This window comes from Oncorhynchus gorbuscha, linkage group LG04, assembly GCF_021184085.1.
Source record: "Oncorhynchus gorbuscha isolate QuinsamMale2020 ecotype Even-year linkage group LG04, OgorEven_v1.0, whole genome shotgun sequence".
Lineage (NCBI taxonomy): Eukaryota > Metazoa > Chordata > Actinopteri > Salmoniformes > Salmonidae > Oncorhynchus > Oncorhynchus gorbuscha.
This window is the reverse complement of record NC_060176.1, coordinates 25378336-25404097: the sequence shown is the minus strand read 5'-3', so window position 1 is coordinate 25404097 and position 25762 is coordinate 25378336. Positions and strand designations below refer to the sequence as shown.

Genomic DNA, 25762 nt, shown 5'->3' with positions numbered 1-25762 from the left:
GGCATGTCTTCAACGCTGGATTGAAAGTGTTTCTCCCTGGGGTATTTTTTATCAGCCTGTCAAGCTCTCTCCCTGACACTCTCCTGTGCTAGGTGGTATTAGAATAGATATCAAAATAATCAGCTATGTTTCCTCCTCCATCCCTTGGCCTCCTCCGGTATTGCCACTCTCTCTCGATCCAATTTGACATGCTCATTGTTTAACATGGCGTAGATCTTGGGATGGTTGATATTATCCCAGCGTGCTGGGAAAGGGGTGGCAGGTAGCCTAGTGGTTAGAGCGTTGGGCTGAAAGGTTGCTATATCGAATCCCCGAGCTGACAAGCTACAAATCTGTCGTTCTGCCCCTGAACAAGACTTTCCTAGTTAAATAAAGGTTCAATTTAAAAAATAAGTAAAATAAACCTCTAATTGAAATTTGGTTGTGGAACACCAGAGAGCGATCGCCTCTGGCTACATACTAGAGACCGAAGGAGAGCCATCAAAATTCAACAGCTTGAGGCCGTGAATCAGAAACCAGAGGGCATCACTAGACCAGAATATATACTTGATTTACCGAAACTGCCTGAAAGGTGTCTCCTCAGAACCCATTATATGTGTATAAAGTAAGTTTCAAGTTTGTGATAAGAATATGCTCATTTCAATTTGTGTTACTGTAGACTGAACATGTATACATTTTTCCTGGATTTAATTAATACTACATTCTTCCCAGTACTTGAAGTCATCTGCCAGTACTAAGTTTGTCTAGGTTCAGGGCCAAATGTAATTTCTGGTCTCCAGGAGGGTGAAATCATAGACTTTTTAAAGCTACTGTACACATGGTTTACCTCTGGTTAGGTTATTTTGTCCTTTATATCTTCCTGGTATGTTTTGCTAAATGTATTGCTGCTTAAGCATGACAGAGATTTATTTTAAAGAGATTCGAGCAATGTTTTTTTCCTTCCTGTTTGACTGAGCTTACCTGAGTGGCTAGGGTGTACTTGGGTGGACAAATCTATTCTGACAAATGAATCCAGGCCTTATATCTGTGCTGCTGTTGTGTGTGAGCGTGTTTTACATAATTTTTATGATGGAGGATAAAATATTGAATGTCCTGTAAACTGGATAAGATATTGAAGCTATGTTACTCTAAACATGTTTCAATCATCTTTCTTTACTAGATTCAGTTTTAATATTTGTCATGATGTACTCCTCAATTATCAATGACAAATCTAGGTTACTGAGTGAAAATGATAGGCTACTGTATGTTTTTAACTATCATGTCATTGCTATTGGACACGGAGTGGAAATCAGAAAGAAGACTATGTGTTGGAATAAAAAACTGATAGACATGCATCACGTGACGTGGGCTTCCCTGAGGAGTCACTGTAGGCCACGCCCCCTCGAGCACGGCGCTGTCCAGTACCAGAGGCTGCTAGTGCTGTCAGAAACACTAAGCGGAGGCGCGCACTTGAGCTGCATTATCCTGAGGGTTACGCACGCAGACTGCTGCTGGAGTGGAGACAGGAGACTGCGAAAGTTAGAGCAATGAATCAAGCCAGGACAACGAACAGCTTTTTTGTGAATTAATAATACTTTAATACTAGAATTGATCTGAAGTTTTAGAGGACATGAAATATGTTTTTCGAAATGATTGATGGTCCTAGAGTGAAAGCATAACACCACTCAGTGTGGTACAACTGACAACAGTCATGATTTGGACTATTTTGATATGCTATTTCGTGACATCTGTACTTGGGAATAAGACAGAGGAAAGGATACCGTTCTTTCATGGACATGTATTCGAGAACTCCGAGCCTGGATCCAAAGTAAACGGTCTCAGCATCCCTGTGAAGCGAGTTGACGCGCAGAGATGGTGCTCCAACTCCGGCATGCATCTGAAACTCTTGGGAGATGGAAGTGAAGATTTCCGGGTATTTGCCCACCACAAACGCGGACACATACTTCTGAAAACCTCGATCATCCTGGACAGAGAGGAGCGCTCCGAGTACCTGCTCAGCCTGGGTCTGTGCTGCCAAAGCTGCGCCGTTAATGACCATGTGGTCGCAGAAGTTGCATCTGTGAAAGTGGATGTTTTGGACACTAATGACCACGAGCCAACATTCCCTAATGTTGATATAAAAATTAGTCTAGACGACGCCACTGCTCTGCGGTCTGTGGTGTATAAAGTGACCGCGGAGGATACAGACAGCGGGAAAAACGCTGAACTAATTTACTTTGCTCTTCCCAAAAATGGCAGTTTTTATGTGGTTCCAAAAACTGGAGATGTACTGCTTGTGGACTCTATATTGGGTCTTACCGCGCCCATAAAGTTTAACGTGTTTGCGATGGACCACGGCTGGCCCTCGCGGACCAGTCAGAGTATTGACATCGAGATTAATCCCCGGCAATGGCCAGCGGTTCCACGGCCATCCCATGGTGAACCGAATAGCAGACAACCTCGGAAGTCGAGGTCCCTGCTAGAGTCGAGCGAGCCGATCGTACTAAATGTTTCCGAGGATGCCAGTATCGGTTCTGTAGTAATGAACTTGTACCCGGTGAGGTTTCAGGCTGCCAGCTTTGAGTTGATGGATCCCGGTGTGGACAGCTCACCGGTCACGGTGAGTCGGGACAGCGGAGATATAGTTATTACACGGCGCCTGGACCGGGAGACGGAACCTCTCGTGGAGATTACTGTGAAAGTTCAGGATAAAAGAGGTGAGAGTGCCTTTGCAATTTAATATTGCAGCTTCAATGTTGTTTCTCTCTTCAACGTAATGCATTAAATATATTATGATATATAACTGTATTTATTCTCTCTTCAACTTAAGGACCTCTGTAAAGTAATTACGGGCCACGGTTTGGTCTAAATGAGCCCACTGAATCGATGTGGAGAACTGAGCACCTAAACAACTCATAGAGCCTCTCTGTAAAAGTGTCATGCTTTAAAGTGCAATGATATGATTTAAAATGTATTAGTTTCTGTGGTTACATGTTTAATGAAACACCATCAGCTTTGCCTTCATGATTCCAATAGGTTGAAACCACGCGAGTGCGTAAATTATGCATGGAGAGACGTGCGCCTTGCAAATAGTTACCCTTGGAAAAATGTAACGCGCACAAGTTAAGCTTATAATACAGTACATTATTTCACATTATGCTACGATTTGTTGTATGCATATGTTTTCTGGTATTAGTGCAGATATTTTCAATTTACAGGAGGCGTGGGGGTGCTACTGGTTCTAACGACTCGATCACACCGACAATGTTATTGCATTTTGGTACAACAGAAGTACATTCATTTACAATGAAACGCTGCGTTTAATTTATAGGATTGCGTTGCTGAGGCAGTTTCAAAGGGGTTTTTTTTGTGGTGCATAACACCTCGATCACACAGACATTGAATTGCGTTTTGTAACACCAGAAGTACATTAATTTCCAATGAAACGCGGAGTTTGCCTTGGAGCATTGCGTTGCAGAAGCAGTTGCTGTGCGTTCTGTGTGGCGCATACATTGGAATTATAGATGCGAACTGTATGCCTTGACAGAAATGGTTAGCAGAATACGAATGTTGAACTTTTGTTGCACACATATTCAGACGCACCGTTTTGCTTCGCAATACTGTAGGTTAATTACCTGCAGAAATGGCTCCATTCGTGTACTTTTTTGAGTGCCAGGCTACAGCCAAAATGGTATTTCTAATGCAATAATATCCTTTATCTGCACTGCTGCCATTGGTGATCCTGCGCCCAATGTATGTAAACCTTTCTGACCATAGATTGTTATGAGTGCTCAACCTAGTGTTGGCTACAGCAGCTCCAACTGACACATACTGTAAAATGTGCAGAATTGCAGGAAATTAGCTGTAAAACTGCAACAACAACAACAACAAAAGGTATGCATAGCAAATGTATTTGTTTACCTTTGTTAAAAACAAATGTATTTACCTTGTTAATAAAATACCCTTTCTGCTAACAGAGCCCTCTGTACATATTAATTATCGTTTTTAATCACGGTGCTGAGTTAATGTGTGGCGGAGAATTGTATAGCTAATAGGCTGTGTGTTTGTAGATCGACTGATGTGAATTAATCTACAGCAACCAATGTAATAATGGATGGGGTAATCTTTGCTTGTGTTTTAGTTTTTGCTGTTCTCCAAATAGCATTGTAGAGTTTTTAAATTGTATAGAAATGCAGTAAAGGAGCTTTTTGGTATTGAGTGGGGACCTGTAGATTAGGGTAGCATAGGCCCACGGTATTGGCTGTGCATAGGAACGGTTGGGTTTTGAAATGAATACATTTGCCAGTTGCCTTTGTAAGGCAGCAGTACAACCCACCTTTTGGCAATTGCTCATTTGTCATGCACGATGCCAGATAAAACGTGCTATATTTTACCCAGCTGTTCTGAAGTGATAGGCGGATTACATAATATCTGTGTTCATGCAGATGATCATTCAACCAGTGTTGCCTGTCTACAACAATGAGCACAGGGAATGTGGCATCTCTGTGTGTAAAACCGGTGCGCTCTGCATTCATTTCTAGGCTATGTGAAGTATGGGGACCTATTTACATGCATTGGAGTGAATAACAACCCCATAATTTCTCGTTTTCTCATTTCCCTTGCTGAGTGTTGTGAAATTATTGAATGAATCCCAAAATGCTTGTGTGGTTCAGGAATTAACCACATTTTTTTCTGATCAAATAACCAACTAGACTTGATTTCAAATATTCCAGAAGACACCCGTGTTTAATTTGGACAAATCTGTGCTAGGGGAACCGGAATGCCATGCGGTCGAGACTAATCTTTTTTGAGTGGAGATCCTGCTCGACCTGGCTCCATCTGCTCGCATTATCCATGTAATCCCATCTCATTCACGTTCTCATTTCTGGTATTTAGAGTGGCAGCACAGTTTGTTGGAGAACTCGTGCGGTTCTTCGAGGGAATAGAGAGAGTTTATCGCGCACAGTTTATCGCGCACAGAATAGAGTTTATCGCGCACAGTCTGCTCCATGGCCCACTCGCATCTTTCCGTGGCATTCATGCGCTGCGCAGCCAAGGCGAGCTACAACCACTCCTGAATGAGTTGTTGTCAGGGTTGGTGATTTAATTAGCTCGGCCTTTGGTGTATTCATTACTGTCTGTCTGTGTGCTTGTCCTGTGGCCTGATGTCCATAACCTTCTGTGGATTCTGCGTGTCTGGCAAAGAGGGTGTGCTTGTGTCTGTGTTTGTGTACTGTGAGCAGGTTTCTCAGAAGCCAGGGGATTCACAGTAATGAGGAAAAACAGCTGGCTTTAATCAAGTATGAGATGTGTGTCGGTTGACCTCACTTGTAACAGTATCTGTGAACTAGACCAGCTCCCTATTGAGTACATGTAGACTAACACACACACACACACACACACACACACACACACACACACACACACACACACACACACACACACACACACACACACACACACACACACACACACACACACACACACACACACACACACACACACACACACACACACACACACACACACACACACACAGCAGTCATATTTGTGTTTATCCGTGTTGATCATTTGATATTGCAAAGATCATGCAAACACAAGGTGATATTTCCCACTGGTGATGCAACCTGGTCTCAGAGCATTTCGTATAATTCTGCACCTACATCCATGATACTAAATTAAGTTTGATATGTTATGTTTCGTATGGTTTGTATTAATTTGTGGATGGCCATAACCCATTATGTATGATTTGTTTACGAATTACAATTCATATTATATGTTATGAATTTGCAAAGTGTACAGTATGTTCCGAATTTGAAAAATCTATGATATGTTACAAAATTTCAGCTAGGTGGCTAAGGTTAGCTAGTTCACTAATGTTAGCTATGCTAGGGATTAAAGTTAAAAGGGTTAGGGTTAAGGTTAGGGTTAGGTTAAAGGGTTAAGGTCAGGGTGCCACGGTTGTCATAAATAGGAGACCAAGGCGCAGCGTGGTAAGCGAACATAACTCTTTAATTAGAGAACCCTGAACGGAACTAAACTAAACTAACCGTGAAGCAATATGGCTAGTGCAGAACAGGCAACTAAACATAGAATAACAACCCACAAAATAGCGAAGGAATATGGCTACCTAAATATGGTTTCCAATCAGAGACAACGATAAACAGCTGCCTCTGATTGAGAACCAATCTAGGCAACCATAGACATATGAACACCTAGACCAGAAAACCCCTAGACAATACAAAACTGAACAAACCACCCGTGTCACACCCTGACCTAACCAAATAATAAAGAAAACAAAGATAACTAAGGTCAGGGCGTGACAGGGTTAGGGAAAGAGTTAACTAAACGGGTTAGCTAACATGCTAAGTAGTTGCAAAGGAGCTAACAAATAGTAAGGAGTCAAAGTGTAATGCATCTCCTCTTCCTCTGAGGAGGAGTAGGAAGGATCAGACCAATATGCAGCATGGTAAGTGTCCATTGTAATTTATTAGACTGAACACACGTGAATGGACGAAATGATACAGTTCGGTCAGGTGAATACACACAAAACAGAAAACAATCACCCACAACAAAAATGGGGAAAACAGGCTACCTAAGTATGATTCTCAATCAGAGACCACGATCGACAGCTGCCTCTGATTGAGAACCATGCCAGGCCAAACGCAGAAATACAACATAGAAAAAAGAACATAGACTACCCACCCCAACTCACGCCCTGACCAAACTAACACAAAGACATAATATAGGAACTAAGGTCAGAACGTGACAGTACCCCCCCCCCAAAGGTGCGGACTCCAGCCGCAAAACCTGAACCTATAGGGGAGGGTCTGGGTGGGCGTCTGTCTGCGGTGGCGGCTCTGGCGCGGGACGTGGACCCCACTCCAACATAGTCTTGGCCCACTTAAGTGGCGCCTTTGGAGCGGCGACCCTCGCCGCCGACCTCGGACTGGGGACCCTTGCAGCAGGCCCCACGAATAGATGGAAGACTCCGGCAGCACTGTAGTGAAGGGCGGCTCTGGCAGCTCCTGACTGACGGGTGGCTCTGGCAGCTCCTAACTGACAGGCGGCTCTGGCAGCTCCTGACTGACGTGCGGCTCTGGATGCTCCTGACTGACGTGCGGCTCTGGCAGCTCCTGACTGACGGGCGACTCTGGATGCTCCTGACTGACGGGTGGCTCTGGCAGCTCCTGACTGACGTGCGGCTCTGGATGCTCCTGACTGACGTGCGGCTCTGGATGCTCCTGACTGACGGGCGGCTCTGGCAGCTCCTGACTGACGGGCGACTCTGGCAGCTCCTGACTGATGGGTGACTCTGGCAGCTCCTGACTGACGGGCGGCTCTGGCAGCTTCTGACTGACGGGCGGCTCTGGCAGCTCCTGACTGACGTGCGGCTCTGGCAGCTCCTGACTGACGTGCGGCTCTGGCAGCTCCTGACTGACGTGCGGCTCTGGCAGCTCCTGACTGACGGGCGGCTCTGGCAGCTCCTGACTGACGGGCGGCTCTGGCAGCTCCTGACTGACGGGCGGCTCTGGCAGCTCCTGACTGATGGGCGGCTCTGGCAGCTCCTGACTGACGGGCGGCTCTGGCAGCTCCTGACTGACGGGTGGCTCTGGCAGAACAGACTACCCACCCCAACTCACACCCTGACCAAACTAACACAAAGACATAATAAAGGAACAAAGATCAGAACGTGACACAAAGTTGATAATTAGATAACGTTTGGTTTGCTAGAAGTTCACATTATATGCCCATCAATCCACCCCAACCAGCCGCCTTCCATTATTTTTCACGTTAAATTAAGTTACCATTTATCGTGTGCAACTATACCAAACGTAATATATCATACTAAATGGATTGTCTTGGATTTACATACAGAAAAATGCGAAATGTTCTGAGACCAGGTTGATCCTACAGGAGAGCAGGACCATGTAGTTAGAGTCAGACAGATGGAAGATGAAAATATATAGTCTGTTATTACTTTATTTATCAGGATCAAACAACCACTGCTATATATCTTCAAACAGCATATTGTATTGCACATTGTTAACCGTCATACAGACATGCACACTCAGTGATGCACACGTTTCTTCCTGGTGGCCAGTGAGTGAGCCTGGCTGTGGTTTGATAACAGAGCTCTACTGCAGCTTGTATATCATGCTAATTAATGTGCTGCGCACAGTCCTGTGACCGTCCCCTTCTCTCCAACCTCCACTGGTCAGTTGATTCTCTCTATTCAGTCTGCTGTAATAGTCCATGTCTGTTTGTTTCCCATACCTGTGGGTGTTGGTCCTGGCTCCCCAATAGCTATCCTGGAGTTAGAGAGTCATTCGCTTTCCTATAGGCAGTCAGACTATCTCCTCTGTTATCCGTGCCGGCTGGGGTGAGAGGCTCCATATTTTCCACTGGCTGGCCTGGGGTGAAATAGCCTTCTCAGGTGAGTTGGTTTCTACTCTCTATTAGCTTGTCTGAGGGGAATCACCCTGGGCTCTTTCCATTATCTGGCGTTGGGGGGAGCAGAGCACCACTTGAATCGTATATGGTTATCCCTATCTATGTCTGGCTGTCTGTCTGTCTCTGTTATCCACTAACACTGGCCTCAGCCTTATCCTGGCTGTATCAGCCACTTAAGCGGTCCCAAAAACACACAGCCCCACAGACCTGCCCCCCCCCCCCCCCCCGTCTCCTTCACATCTTCTCTGAACTCCACACACTGAGAGAAGTCTCTCCTCCTAATTGCTGTGTGAAGCTCTGTAATATGGAAATGGTGGGCCTCTTTAGCTGTATATTGGTTGAGGCTATGGGCTACTGTTTGATATGTATGGTCTCCATGATATTGCTGCAGTGGGATCAATTAATGTGTGCGTGGGGGATGGAGAGGGGGAGCGCGTGTGCAGATCAAACAGGTGTGTGACGTCAGAATTCCCGTCTTAACGTTCTCTGCCTTGTGGCCCTTTTTACTATCTCTATATCCAGTGAGGGTAGTCATCTCTCTGTGTATCTCTCTCTCAATCATAGCATGTTTTTTCATGCTTCTCCATCTCTTTCCTTCCACTATCTCTCTCTCACCTTCTCTCGTTCTCCCCTCAACTCTTCCTCCCCCTCTTACACTCTCTCGTTCAATTCAATTTAAGGGCTTTATTGGCATGGGAAACATATGTTTACATTGCCAAAGCAAGTGGAATAGATAGTAAATAAAAGTGTTTCTTTCAATGAAAATGAACAGTAAACATTACACTCTCTCTCGCCGTCTCCCTCGGTTGTCTAACACATTGTATCAGACCTCTTGTCTGTCATGTCGACCTGAGTGGTTGTGTGATCTTTTCTCTCATACAGAACATGCTATGACTGTCAAAGGCATCACTATGATGGGGTGCATATTTGTCTTGCTGAAGCACGCTTGAAGATGGCATAACTCTCAATCAAACTGACAAAGAACTGACAGTTGGATCAGACGCGCATTGCGTTTTGATAAGAACCCCAAACGTGTTATATACACGGGGGGATCTGATCCTTCCCCATCCATTATCCTCTATCTATCTATCCACCATAGCGTTTGACTGTCTGATCCACACAGAGGGAGCTGGGTTTTGGGGTTGAGCAGAAGTTGATAGGTTGTCGGAGACTTAATTCCTCTCCTTCCTGGTGTTACTGTTAATCTGATTGGGGCGGAGCCTGGACATTAAACAGCATATGGGAGGCTTCCTGACGCTATCAGGGAACCAGAAGACTGTCTGCTTGCTCACGTGTACAAAACATGAGTTAACTAAGTTTCTCTCTCCCACCCCCCTCTCTACAAACAAGTACACGCACTGTGAAAAGCACGCATAGACATACGCAAAGATGCGTACATCCAAACCCACCTAAGGTATGCACACGAGACAAGCATATGCTCTGATGCACACATTCTCACCTGCTGGAAATAGCCTCGCTCGGCTCACACATACTTTACCCTGGTAAGATGCGTAAATAGAATTTATACCTGTGAACGTCTGCAAACTCTCTCTCTCTCTCTCTCTCTCTTTCTCACTGACTGTACTTCACACCCTCTTTTCTCTCTCCTCCACTCTCTCTGTTTCATCTTATCCCTCAGGCAGTCATTTCACACTTGCATACACATGCATGCACACACACACACACACACACACACACACACACACACACACACACACACACACACACACACACACACACACACACACACACACACACACACACACACACACACACACACACACACACACACACACACACACACACACACGCTCACATACATGTATGTATGCACACACACACACGCTCACACGCATGTATGTATACACACATGCTCACACACATGTATGTATGCACACACACACATACCATGCACAGCAAGCTCAGCAGATTTAAAGACTAATAGATTGATTATAGATTTGTATAATGTGTTTCTCTTAAATTGCATATTGTGATCTCCAAGCAGATATTCACAAAAACACGTATATGCATGAGGAAACTAGATATTCAGTTGAGTATACATACCCAAAGTTGATATGTATACCCTCACTGTTGTTTATTTCTAAAATCCCATTGCCCAGCAATCTGCTTACAGTAGATTGAGTCAGCTTGGAAGGATTATAGAATGGCGGTGATGTGTAAAACAACACACACTTAATTACTGGAAGATGGTAACGTATTAGGATTTACAGTGACGAAGAGGACGAAGGAAGAAAGGAGAGAATGCTTAAGGACTTATTGGAAGCTTTGTGGGGGCTAAATGTGAGGTGAATGTTTTTCTTTTCTTTTGCATTATATTCATTCAGAGGGGTTGGGTTAAATGCGGAAGACACGTTTCAGTTGGATGTTTTCAGTTGTACAACTGACTATGTATCCCCCTTTCCAAAGCTATGGAATGGAGTGAATGGCGAAGTGTGCGTGTGAATATACTGAACAGTGCATAGTTTATGAATCGTAAGCAGGTGCTGAAGATTGAGAGAGGGACATGCCACCAAATATATGTCCTCCATGTGCATAATCATGGCATGTGCATACTGTATATGCAAAAGCTCACCTTAGACAGAATACCACACACACACACACACACACACACACACACACACACACACACACACACACACACACACACACACACACACACACACACACACACACACACACACACACACACACACACACACACACACACACACACACACACACACACACACACACACACACACACACACACACACACACACACACACACGCGATGAGGCCCTGTCCGTCATCTTGTTGCCGTGACTACGCTCCCCCCGCCAGGAGTGCGGCCACCGCAGTAGGAGCGGACATGGCTGTCACTGTCACTTGTCACCAGAGTGTGTGTAACTGTGAGTGGCGGGGAGAGCGATCGACGGTTCTGACTGAGAGATCAGAAAGCGTTTAGTCAAAGCTCCACTCCGCTCTGGCCGTCTGCTGTGGCCATGACCATCATTGACCCAGCCTGTCTCTCCATGACTAAGTTCTGGATTTGGATGAAGAAGATAAATGTTGGAATAAAAGAACAGAACAGATGAGTTGCTGAGTGCCACCCAACCCCTCCCCTACTCTCTGTCCCTAAATCTAGGATGCCTTCACAAATTAGGAATGTGTCATTGCATTTCTTTGCCAGTTGTGGCATTTGATGGAATGTCTGTGAGCGCGTGAGTGGGTGCGTGTTCGTGTGTGCATGCGTGGTGTGTGTGCATGTGTGTGTGTGTTCAAAGCAAGTGTTATATTTTATGGTGAAAGCTCTTTCGGCAGTGTGAGACTACAATACGTTGAGTTTCCCAGGGAATCTGTGAAGTGAGCTGTAGCCTATTGCCTTATTGTTATTAAAGAATGTGAAACAACGTTGTGTATGTCATTGTGTTTCATGTATGGCTATAAATACAGGCAGCCTAGTGCTTGATTGTTTTCATTAAATATGTCTATAAATATTGTATATACATTTGTTCATATAGGGCAGAACATTGTATATATATATATATCCTACAGAAATTGGTTCAGTTATGGCCTAAAATAAATGTGTTCATATGGGCAGAATATTATATATACTGTAAATGACTCTTACATGGAACCCAAACTGGCTGCGCGCGTCCGCCATCATGCATAAATGTCTTCTGTCCCCCACACCAAACGCGATCACGACACGCAGGTTAAAATATCAAACAAACTCTGAATCAATTATATTAATTTAGGGACAGGTCAGGGTATTAAACATTTATGGTAATGTAGCTAGCTAGCTTGCACTTGCTAGCTAATTTGTCCTTTTTAGCTAGCTTGCTGTTGCTAGCTAATTTGTCCTGGGATATAAACATTGAGTTATTTTACCTGAAATGCACAAGGTCCTCTACTCCACCAATTAATCCACATATAAAACTGTCAATCGAATCGTTTCTAGTCATCTCTCATCCTTCCAGGCTTTTTCTTCTCTTGACTTTGTATTGCGATTGGCTACTTTCACATATTGGGTGCATTACAGCAAATTACTTCGTTCATCTTTCAATCACCCACGTGGGTATATCCAATGAGAAGATGGCACCTGGGTACCTGCTTCTATAAACCAATGAGGAGATCGGAGACGCAGGACTTGCAGCGCAAACTGCGTCAGAAATAGAACTGACTTCTATTTTAGCCCTTGGCAACGCAGACGCACGTTGGAGCGCGCGAGCAGTGTGGGTAAAATAACTGAATAACACAGATTTCAAAGTGTATTTTGCAACGCTCGCGCACGTGACGCAAGCGGTGTAGTCAGCCTGTTAGCGTAGTACTGCGTAGTTGTAAGCTTAGTACAATAAGTTTGCTTGACAAAAATACACGTGTGTGTGTTTGTGTGTGTGAGTGGTACAGCAGTGGGCAGAGCGCAGCCAGAATGACGGTAATCCTCCGGTTGATTAATTATCAGAAGGTGCCGTGGTTTTTGTCTGAAACAGAAATGTAAACTATCAGAAGGCCGTCCAAGTGAGGCACCCTCCCATCTCCCATGTGTCACACTGCAAAATTCCCAGGCAGCTCAATGTTTGCCATGCTGTATCCTTCTCTCTCTTTCGCTCTCTCTGCCCTCCTACACTTTTCTGTTAATCTGAGTCTTCTTATCCACCCTTCTTTCTGCCTTAGTTCATCCTCTCCTCTATTACTGTAGTACTTCACTTCTCTCAGTCCACTTCTACCGTCTAGCTCTCCCTGCTAGTTGGCTGCAGCTCTCTTGTTATTTCATATTTTCCTCTGTTGGCTCCCCATTCCTCTCTGCCTTCTTAGTTCCTGCTCATCCTCAACCTTCACTCTCTTCTTTCTCTTCTCTCTCTTCACTCTCATCTTCCTCCTTGCTGAGTTCCCTCGCCAGACACATCAGTCTTTCATCCTGCTCTCTCCTTTTCTGATACACCCTCCAATCATCGATCGCCTCGTCAATCTGTCTGCAGTCAAACTTGTGCGGGGGGTGTCTAAGTGTTTCTCTCTCTCTCTCTCTCTCTCTCTCTCTCTCTCTCTCCTTAACGCTGGATCTGCCTGCTTCTGATTAGTTTATTTACAATCTGCCGGCTGAATCGCAGCGCCAAGCAGCACAGTTGCCTAATTGCCAGACTTAATCAAAGAGACAAACGAAGGGATAGGAGGCACCTAGTGACCTTTCAGAGATGCCACATTCCTCTCCCTCCCTCTCACCTCCTCTACACACCTCCACTCTCCTCGACTCGACTCTATTCTACAGGAAGAGAGTTGCCAGCCAGCCATTCCAGCGTTTTAATATCTAGGCTGTCAGTAGACAAATGCGGCTGTTTTTGCAACTCCTTCCCATTTCTATCCAGGCCTAATGAGCAGCGTGTCTCCCCAGCCAAGGAGGTGGGAAGCAATGGGCCAGTGCAGAACAATGACCGTGCCGTCTGATCGTTTGTCTGAGAGAGCCAGAGCCCCACGTTGGTGCAGTCGCTCCTCGCTGGCCTGGAAGGCCATGAGTAATGGTGCGTCTGCGCTGGGTCTACATTAGCGCGTGACCTCTCCATGTCAATAGCAGTCACTAATGGTCGCTCCGCGTCATTCAGCATAAAAGACACAGCGTGAACGATCTTATAGAAGACGAGGCACACACATCACATCACGCAGGCGTGGCTAGGGAGGAAGGGAGGGCCCCACGAGGCCCTGGAGATTTCCTTCTATTTGTGTTGCCTTTAAAACAGCAGCCTGTGTTTTCAGAGCTACGGTATTGAAACAGTCTTGGGACGGAGTGTAGGTTTTTCCCCCAAGGAAGTTTGTTTGTGCTTTATTGTGAATCTCTGTGTGTGTGTGAGACTTGGTTTACTCTCAATCATTTATCAATAAGTCTCTACATGCAGTCAGTCAGCGTGAGTAAGCCATCTCAGTGAGAGGGCATTTGAAGCACCTGTGTCCTTGCACGATTCCTCCATTCACTGGCACTTTACCTTGTCAACATACCAGTCTAAATCTGCCTGTTGTTATTTTACTGCTTCTGGCTGTCAATTTTTTTCTCTTCTACCTCTTCATACACTACCTGAACAAAAGTATTTGGATACTTGCTAGTCAAACATCTCATTACAAAATCATGGGCATTAATATGGTTGGTCCCCCCTTTGTGCATGGTGATCTTAGGCTGGTGTGCGGCTGCTCAGCCATGGAAACCCATTTCATGAAGCTTCCGATGAACAGTTCTTGTGCTAACGTTGCTTCCAGAGGCAGTTTGGAACTCAGTAGTGAGTGTTGCAATCGTGGACAGATGTTTTTTACGAGCTATGCTCTTCAGCATTTGCCAGTCCCATCCTGTGAGCTTGTGTGGCCTACCACTTAGTGGCTGAGCCGTTGTTGCGCCTAGACGTTTTCAATTCACAACAGCAGCACCTACAGTTGACTGGGTCAGCTCGAGCAGGGCAGGAATTTGGCAAACTGAAAATGCGCAATCCTATAACAGTGCCACATTAAAAGTCACATGGCACCGTCAGCTCTTCAGTAAGGCCATTCTACTGCCAATGTTTTTTTTGTATGGAGATTGCATGGCTGTGTGCTCGATTTTATACACCTGTCAGCAACGGGTGTGGTTGAAATAGTAGAATCCACTCATTTGGAGGGGTGGCCACATACGTTGGTATATATAGTGTAGGTTACAGCAACCTTTATTAGGATAAAAATAGTCTGTTTGGCTTGTCAACTATTCCCATAGCAACCGCTCAGTCCTAGAGCATAAGAACGGTGCATATAAGCTCAAATTGATTATTAGTCCTAAATGCACTAAATGTTCCTTATACGAGCCCAGAACAAAGACATTGAGCTCTCTGGTCTCTGCTGAGCACCTGGTGAGACTCTGGAGAAGGAAAGAAAGGAGTGGATTATTCTCCCTCCTCCTCCACCAAACTTTAAAGTTGTCACTATGCATTCGGGCAGGTAGAGTTCTCTTCAATTAGTGGAGTTGGAACAGCAGCAGGCTGCTGTAAATGTCGTGTATGTAGGTGGCAGGGAAGTCAAGCGCAGGAGAATTAAACTTGGTGTAATTGGAGTATTTTTAATAACTTAAAAACTCCAAAACCAAAGTCCATAATAAAATGACAGCTGCAGTATTGTGGAGTCTGGGTCTGGAAGGTGAAGAGGAGAGCAGACCTCCACGTGCCAGAGGGCTCGTAAAACAGCCAGCAGAACACAGCCCTCTGACATCACAGGCTGCTCCGGATCAGACCCATCAAACCAGGGATCACTAGGCTGTAGTGTGGAGTGGAGGGTACTCATGTTAAAGGGCCGTACAGACAGTAAGATGTTAGCCATCTTTTGCCACGATTTTGCCATCCCAGACTAAATTTCCATGTTGTGGGAAAATTCTTAGGTCGTAAACGATTGTCGGATGTCTTGACTTGTTCAGTGTAACAGGGTCTATGTCTGCCGAATAACTACCATTTTTTTAACCTTTATTTAACTAGGAAAGTCAGTTAGGAACAAATTCTTATTTTCAATGACGGCCTAGGAACACAGTGGGTTAACTGCCTTGTTCAGGGCCGAACGACAGATTTTTTACCTTGTCTGCTCAGGGATTCGATTACGTGTGGTCGTAGGTTCCGACAAAGTTCTTGTGTCAGAAATGTTGAGCCTTTATCACAGTTCCCCAACTGGCAAATTGTATTTTATTCGCTTTCATTATTTTTCTGAGAAAAAAATAAAAAGGTTTTTATTTTTGGGGGGAGGGACATAAAAGACTATAAAAACACCAGCAAATCAGCTCCAAGTGTAACGGTTCTCTTGGGGTGAAGTAGAGGCGGACCAAAACGCAGCGTGATTATATTGATTCATGTTTAATAAACAAAGATAAACACGAACACTACAAAACAATAAACGTGGAAAACCAAAATCAGCCCTGACTGGTGCAAAACACAGAGACCGGAACAATCACCCACAAACACACAGTGAAACCCAGGCTATCTAAGTATGATTCTCAATCAGAGACAACTAATGACACCTGCCTCTGATTGAGAACCATACTAGGCCGAAACATAGAAATCACGCCCTGACCATACTGAAATAAATACAAAACAAAGGAAATAAAGGTCAGAACATGACACCAAGTGATTCTAATTTTGGAAATCTCTTCCAACCCAGTGGGAAAAACCTGGTTGAAAATACGTCAGTCAACGTGACATCTTTTTATGACGTCTTATTCTGGTCAGAAACGGGTAATTCTGACCACTATTATGTGCTATAATGTATAAGCCTGCTGGTCATAGTTAAGACCTCATCATAACCTGGTAATGATCGCCTGTCTACAGCTTATTACCTACACTCTTAGAACAAATAGTTCCAAAGGGATTAATCAGCTGTCCCCATAGAAGAACCCATTTTGTTCCAGGTAAAACCCATTTCAAATTACTTCTCCTATGGGACAACCAAATAACACTTTTAGGTTCTAGATAGCACCTTTACTGTAAAAAGTATTGCAGAGGATGAAGTTGGATATTGAAAACATTGTTCATTCAATTTCTATTTGTTTCCCATAGTCAGCAATTAAAGTTAATCTGCACCATATTATTACATTTAAAATAGATCAAACAATGGCTTCTGCATACAATAATTGTTTCATAATTCACCCACATAAATTACATGCATAGAAATACTGTGAGCATATAATATTTGGGGATTAATGATTAATAAGAGTGGTATGATGGGGTAGATCCTCATCAAGGACCTCTGATGTCAAGGCTGTGGGTGACTGGTGAAAGGAGTCAGGCGCAGGAGAGCTGAGATGTGTGAACAAGGTATTTCATTCAAGAAAAACACCAGTACAAACAAAATACTATGATGCAGGAAAAATCCCGGTACCACGAATAAACGGGCGTAACAACAAAACCCGGCAACAAATAATACCAGCCATCAGATACAGCCTAACAATAAAACAAACACGCACACAAACATGGGGGAAACCAAAGGGTTAAATAATGAACATGTAATGAGGGAAATTGAAACCAGGTGTGTAGAAAACAAAGACAAAACAAATGGAAAGTTAAAAGTGGATCGGTGATAGCTAGAAGGCCCGGTGACGTCGACCGCCGAACACCGCCTGAACAAGGAGAGGGACCAACTTCGGCGGAAGTTGTGACATCTGAGCACAGAAGGCAATTTGGAGCCTTCTTGAAGAGTTGTGTGACGGGTCAGATCTGCAGTGAAAATAATCGGCGCATTACAACCTTATTCATTTTTTATTTTAAAAACAAACTAAAAAAGGACCTTCTTGAAGAAACGAGGACTCGGATGGCTAAAAGTATTTCCGTGGTACTAGTTGAATAGTTTTGTGGCAGTTATAGCTTAGAGATGTCTTTTAAAAAAGAGCCACTTGCTCATGTACATTCTTTGCGTCCTTCTCCAACACGGGCATATTTCGGGACTTTCAAGAGGGCCCGCTACAAATCAACCTCCTGAGTTCTCTTGCGTTTCATGACACTTACTGTAAGCATAAAAATTATGCTTGCAGGACAAAAAATAGTAACGTACAGTAAAATATATTTAACAGTCGGAATCTACTAAAAGTGGTAGCAAAGGCAGGTTTTCTCCTCTGTCCCTTCATATTGAAGTGGGACATAAATTCATTGGTCATCAATCTGAAACATTTGAAGAAAAAGGATGGTTGGATAATGAAAATGTTGAACTCCTCTCTAAATGGTCAAGTTTAGCTTATTCCTAAAACATGTTGTTGAAAAAAAGAATGTTAAATGTAAAAATGCAAGTATGTGTAGAGAGGCAATAAAGAGACGGGATATCATATTGTTCAAAAGCTATGTGTCCGTCATATCACTCCTGCAACAACAAGTGTTAGTCATCGGTGTAATTCCTCTCCTCTGCTGCTGCATACGTGTTTGAGTGAGCGACAGGGAGAACCAGTAAGAGAGAAATGGGAGAAGAGGAATCACCAAGGGAGGTGTCTGTTGAATCAGGAAACAAGGGTTTTGCACCTGGGAGAAAAAAAAGACGAGTTAAAGCAGGATCTGATTTGCTTGACAATCGTCTATTATTAGAAACGGTGCTATTTCCATTGTATCCACTTACGCAAAAATGATTCCAAAAGGGTTCTTCGGCTGTCCCACATAGGATAAACCTTCTGGGTTCCAGGTAGAACCCTCTGTGGAAAGAGTTCTACCTGGAACCAAAAAGGGTTCTTCAAATGGTTCTCCTATGGCAGGGATCATCAACTAGATGCATCCTCGGGCTGATTTTTGTCTTGAGCGGATGGTCAGGGGGCCGGAACATAATTACAAATCATTTGTCATCTGCAAATTGACCACAGGAAGCCCAAAAGGATAAAACATTTAACTACAACAGAAAAAATGTCAAACCTTGCGTACATTTGTATACATTCACATACTGTATATCTCTATATTATGCGTGGGAATACTTTGGAACAGATTTCGAAAATTAAAATCACTTTGATGGTAATGTTTTTTTTTATGTCCAACAATAACATAAAAAAACAGGTTCTGCTCTCTCCTTTCCCTGAAATGTGGTAGTGGTAACTGAGTGGGTGGCCAAGCACTGCTGTAGAGGCCAGACGTCAGGTCATTGACATGTTTCGGGAACTGTAAGGACAGAGACGAATCACGATTAACCATTACCCAAGGTCTTCAATAAGTTAGACTTAGTCTAGCAAGTACATTGACTATGTTGCCCCTCAGCAATCTGCCAGTCAGATGGAGAGAGATGGACCACAAAATATTTACATTTCTAGTTGGATAGCAGGCTGGACAGCTACTGTGATCCTTATTTGTGTTCCCTCCTCCATCCTTCCATCCAAGCTAGAAGATTCCTGCAAAAAAAAAGATCATCAACAATTGAAAAAGGGGTTTGAGAGGTGTAACATCAGAATGAGTGTTGAGGAGGAGCAGGGATAGGTGAAATGTATAGCTAGAGGAGCTAGCTAGCAAATCTTTCCTTGTTGTTCTTCTCCGTCACAAACCGTCGCTTTTCTTACAAAAGTAAAACAAGAATGCAGGAGAACAGAGCTTATCACTTAGCAGTAAAAAAAAAATGTAATTGTTTTTCAACTGTGTTGTTGTGTAGTTTACTGGGCGCTCTGTCCCAACTGCCACATGGAATGTTGATGGATGCGCTCTAGGAGGCTGCCTGAAAGCAGAGATCTATTGCTGCTTGTGAAGCAGAGATTCCAATCCAAGTCATATACCCCCCCCCTTCTCTCTGTCAATTCAATTCAAGGGGCTTTATTGGCATGGGAAACATATGTTAACTTTGCCAAAGAGAGTGATGTAGATCGTATACAAAAGTGAAATAAACAATACAAATTAACAGTAACATTACAGTCATAGAAGTTCAAAATGAAGAAAGACATTACAAATGTCATATCTACATACAGTGTTGTAACGATGTACAAATAAAGTACAAAAGGGAAAATAAATAAACATAAAAATGGGTTGTATTTACAATGGTGTTTGTTCTTCACTGGTTGCCCTTTTCTTGTGACACCAGCTCACAGATCTTGCTGCTGTGATGGCACACTGTGGTATTTCACCCAATAGATATGGGAGTTTATCAAAATTGGGATTGTTTTCGAATTCTTTGTGGATCTGTGTAATCTGAGGGAAATATGTGTCTCTAATATGGTCATACTTTTGGCAGGAGGTTAGGAAGTGCAGCTCAGTTTCCACCTTATTTTGTGGGCAGTGTGCATATAGCCTGTCTTCTCTTGAGAGCCAGGTCTGCCTACGGCAGCCTTTCTCAATAGCAAGGCTATGCTCACTGAGTCTGTGCATAGTCAAAGCTTTCCTTTTAAGTTTGGGTCAGTTACAGTGGTAAAGGTGTTCTGCCACTGTGTACTCTCTGTTTAGGGCCAAATAGCTTTCTAGTTTGCTCCGTGTTTTTGTTAACCTGTCTTGGAACGGGGTTCCGCTCGCCAACAGCCAATGAAATTGCAGGGCGCCAAATACAAATCAACAGAAATCTCATAAATCAAATTGATCAAACCTACAAGTATTAGGCATCATTTTAAAGATACAATTCCCGTTAATCCAGCCACAGTGTCTGATTTCAAAAAGGCTTTACAGCGAAAGCTCCACAAACGATTATATTAGGTCACCACCAAGTCACAGAAAAACCCAGCCATTTTTCCAGCCAAAGAGAGGAGTCACAAAAAGCACAAATAGAGATCAAATTAATCCCTAACCTTTGATGATCTTCATCAGATGACACTCATAGGACTTCATGTTACACAATACATGTATGTTTTGTTCAATAAAGTGCATATTTATATCCAAAATGATCATTTTACATTGGCGTGTTATGTTCAGTAATGTTTTGCTTCCAAAACATGCGGTGATTTTGCAGAGAGCCACATCAATTTACAGAAATACTCATTATAAATGTTGATGAAAATACAACTTATGCATGGAACTTTAGATAAACTTCTCCTAACCTCTTGGGGACAGTGAGCTGCTAGCGTCTCAAGTGGCCAATTGCCCCGGGAAATGCGCCAAATTCAAATAAAACGCTTTAAAACTCAAACTTTCATTAAATCACACATGCAGGATACTCAATTAAAGCTACACTCGTTGTGAATCCAGCCAACATGTCAAATTTTTAAAATGCTTTTCGGCGAAAGCATGAGAAGCTATTATCTGATAATAGCTATTATCTGATTATCTATTATCTAACACAAATTCAAATCCAAATAGTTGTCCATATAAGAAAGTAATTTAGCTTTTGTCGTCGGTGATTGTTCTTCGTCCATTTATGTTCCTCTTCAAAATTTTCTTCTGCACTTTTCCAGTTGTAAACAAAAGAACTAGCGTAGCAGGCGCTACACAAAATGCTGAAATAAAATATACAACATGCATTACCTTTTGACGAGCTTCTTTGTTGGCACTCCAATATGTCCCATAAACATCACAATTGGTCCTTTTTTTCAATTAATTCTGTCCATGTATACCCAAAATGTCCATTTATAAAGCAGGTTTGATCCGGAAAAAAACAGCTTGCCAAAACACAACGTCACTACAAAACATTTCAAAAGTTGCCTATATTTCAAACTACTTTTGTAATACAACTTTTAGGTATTTTTAAACGTTAATAATCGATCAAATTGTAGACGGGGCAATCTGTATTCAGTAGAGCAAGTAAACAAACCATCCACCTTTTTTCCTCTTGCGTAACTCTCAACAGTGTAACGTTGTTCCAGGATATGCTTCTTCTTCGTTGCACCAATGATTAACTTCAACCCAATTCCAAAGACTGGTGACATCCTGTGGAAGTCGTAGGAACTGTAAAATGGTCGCTATCAAATATCCCCTGGCAAAGACAACTGAGGCAACGGTCAGAGGCAAAAAAAAAAAATTCTGAACAGTTTTTCCTCTGGGTTTTGCGTGCTACATAAATTCTGTTGTAGTTACAGACATGATTGAACCAGTTTTAGAAACTTCAGAGTGTTTTCTATCCACACCTACTAATTATATGCATACAATATATTCCTGGCATGAGTAGCAGGAAGTTGAAATTGTGCACGCTATTTATCCAAAAGTGGAAATGCTGCAACCGCTGTGTCAGATTTCAAAACAACTTTACGGAAAAAGCATACCATGCAATAATCTGAGTACGGAGCTCAGAGCCCAAACCAGCCAAAATAAATATTTGCCATGTTGCGCAGTCAACATTAGTCACAAATAGCATTATAAATATTCACTTACCTCTTCATCAGAATGCACTCCCAGGATACCCAGTTCCACAATAAATGTTTGATTTGTTCGATAAAGTTAATTTACATCCTTTAGTTAGCGCGTTTGGTAGACAAATCGAAATGCGCTTTCCAGCGGAAAGGTCGGACAAAAATTCCAAAAAGTTATATTACTGGTCGTAGAAACATATCAATCGATGTATAGAATCAATATTTAGGATGTTTTTATTAGAAATGTTCAATAATGTCCCAATGGGAGAATTCCATTGAATTCCATCTAAGCAATGGAATGGGAGCTACCTCTCATGTGAATGTGCGTGACTGAGCTCGTGACTGCTGGCTGACCTCTGACTCATTCCCCTCTCATTCAGCCCCCCTTCATAGTAGAAGCATCAAACAGCATTCTAAAGAGGGTTGACATCTAGTGGAAGCCTTGGGAAGTGCAACATAACCAATATCACACTGTATTTTCAATAGGGGCTGAGTTGAAAAGATTTCCCACTTCCTGTTTGGATTTTTTCTCAGGTGTTTGCCTGCCATTTGAGTTCTGTTATTCTCACAGACATCATTCAAACAGTTTTAGAAACGTCAGAGTGTTTTCTATACATTACTAATAATAATATTAGCATCTGGGACTCAGTAGGAGGCAGTTTACTCTGTGCACGCTTTTCATCCAAAAGTGAAAATGCTGCCACTAGCCCAAACAGGTTCATTCTTTCCAATGTGTCAAGTAATTATCTTTTTGTTTTCTCATGATTTGGTTGGGTCTAATTGTGTTGTTGTCCTGGGGCTCTGTGGGTCTGTTTGTGTTTGTAAACAGAGCCCCAGGACCAGTTTGCATAGGGGACTCTTCTCCAGGTTCATCTCTCTGTCGGTGATGGCCTTGTTATGGAAGGTTTGGGAATCGCTTCCTTTTAGGTGGTTGTAGAATCTTTTCTGGATTTCGATAATTAGCGGGCATTCTGCTCTGCATGCAATATTTGGTGTTTAACGTTGTACATAGAGGATATTTTTGCATAATTTTGCATGCAGAATCTCAATACTGGTATGTCAAATTTGATGTTCCTTTTGATGGCATAGAATGCCCTTCTTGCCTTGTCTCTAAGATCGTTCACAGCTTTGTGGAAGGTACCTGTGGCGCTGATGTTTAGGTCCAAGGTATGTATAGTTTTTGTGTGTTATAGGGCAACGGTATCTAGATGGAATTTGTGTTTGTGATCCTGGCGACTGGACCTTTTTGGAACACCATTATTTTGGTCTTACTGAGATTTACTGTCAGGGCCCAGGTCTGGCAGAATCTGTGCAGAAGATCTAGGTGCTGCAGTAGGTCCTCCTTGGTTGGTGACAAAACCACCAGATCATCAGCAAACAGTAGACATTTAATTTCTGATTCTAGCAGGGTGAGGCCGGGTGCTGCAGACTTTTCTAGTGCCCGCGCCAATTTGTTGATATATATGTTGAAGAGGCTTATGCTGCAGCCCTGTCTCACCCCACGGCCCTGTGGGAAGAAATGTGTGTTTTTTGCCCATTTTAACTGCACACTTGTTGTTTGTGTACATGGATTTTATAATGTCGTATGTTTTCCCCCCAACACCACCTTCCATCAATTTGTATAGCAAACCCTCATGCCAAATTGAGTCAAAGGCTTTTTTGAAATCAACAAAGCATGAGAAGACTTTGTCTTTGGTTTGGTTAGTTTGTTTGTTTGTCAATTAGAGTGTGCTTGGTGAATATGTGATCTGTGGTATGATCATTTGGTAAAAAGCCAATTTGACATTTGCTCAATACATTGTTTTCACTGAGGAAATGTATGAGTCTGCTGTTAATTATAATGCAGAGGATTTTCCCAAGGTTGCTGTTGACGCATATCCCACGGTAGTTATTGGGGTCGAATTTGTCTCCACTTTTGTGGATTGGGGAGATGAGTCCTTGGTTCCAAATATTGGGGATGATGCCAGAGCTAAGGATGATGTTAGAATTTTAGTATGGCCAATTGGAATTTGTTGTCTGTATATTTGATCATTTCATTGAAGATACCATCAACACCACAGGCCTTTTGGGTTGGAGGGTTTTTATTTTGTCCTGTAGTTCATTCAATATAATTGGAGAATCCAGTGGCTTCTGGTAGGCTTTAATAGTTGATTCTAAGATTTGTATTTGATCATGTATGTGTTTTTGCTGTTTGTTCTTGGTTATAGAGCCAAAAAGAATGGAGAAGTGGTTTACCCATACATCTCCATTTTGGATAGATAATTCTTTGTGTTTTTGTTTGTTTAGTGTTTTCCAATTTTCCCAGAAGTGGTTAGAGTCTATGAATTCTTCAATTACATTTAGATGATTTCTGATGTGCTGTTCCTTCTTTTTACGTAGTGTATTTCTGTATTGTTTTAGTGATTCACCATAGTGAAGGCATAGACTCAGGTTTTCTGGGTCTCTATGTTTTTGGTTGGACAGGTTTCTCTCTCTCCCTCTCCACAGTTTTATGACTTAACGACAGGTCGTAAATTCCTTGCAGAAACTCTCTCTTCACTGCCATGGAGTATTGAGGGAGAGAACCTATGGAGAACAAAGACACTCGTACATCCCAAACTTGGAGAATGGATCAATATTCCTATTTTATAGAAGGTGGTAGGTGGTTGATGGGAAATCAAAGAACAACCAAGTTGAATTGGTTTAATGTTGTGACATCACAAAAGACAGTTTAACCACATTATTGTTTGTATACACTTCTTAATGATGGGGTTTGCATCTGAATGTTGTATAAAATAAATGATTAAGTATAACAATACTTTTGGAAAGATAACAATGTGATTTTAGTCTTCTAAATTAGAATTGTTTTTCATAGTAACTTCTAATCAGTCAGTGGCCATGCCCCCGTGAGCACAGACATTACATCTGCATCATGGAACACCCCCTTTTCCCAGATGTGTATAAAAACCCACTTCCGACAAAATGCACATTTGACCAGAGAGCACGGAGCAGTAGCTACAAATTGTTGGCAACATTGGTGTGTGAGGCCATTCATGACCTAACTACTGTACATTCCATTCTTGATGCGGCAATACAACATTGTGTAAAGGAAAAGGAAAATTGCCCTGCCAAATATTAGCCCTCTATAAAAAACAAAACACTACCCCATTCCACTATTTAACCCAATCTTACACCAGACCAATGGTCTGAGAGGACAGAACACTATCACTCAGCACCCCCTGCAACTGTTCTGCAGGACATCCTCACAATCCCCATCACAACCGCTATTTTCTGTGACTTCCGAAACATTTTTGCAGTACAATTGACAACCATGGCTATAAATGCTAAAAATCCCACCTTACTGAAGAACATATTCTTCCCATAACTCTCTCTTGGTCTCTGCCTACTCACAGGAGTCCTCTGTGTCCCACACCCTGTAACCATATTTCTGTAGTACTCTAACTGGGGCAACCTCAACCTGCCTTTCTCTCACCCATTGGCAACCCCACAACTAGCACACACAACTTTCTCCTCCGATACCACACATTCCTTTGTCTCATGCCCTCCTGCACACTTCTCACATCTAGGAATCTCCCTTCAACACAGTGCTGCAGCATGCTCATAAAGTTACACACTGTAGTA

General features: G+C 42.9%; 1 protein-coding gene across 1 annotated transcript in view; it reads left to right on the top strand.

Annotated features, from left to right (window-relative positions):
- The first annotated feature begins 1485 nt into the window (after positions 1–1485).
- The window catches only part of LOC124033879 (neural-cadherin-like), a 221459-nt gene continuing 197182 nt past the window's right edge, over positions 1486–25762 (top strand). The window contains exon 1 of the mRNA XM_046346263.1: positions 1486–2696. Within this exon, the coding sequence (XP_046202219.1) occupies positions 1691–2696 (1006 nt within the window). The 5' untranslated portion in view covers positions 1486–1690. The remainder of the gene's footprint in view (positions 2697–25762) is intronic.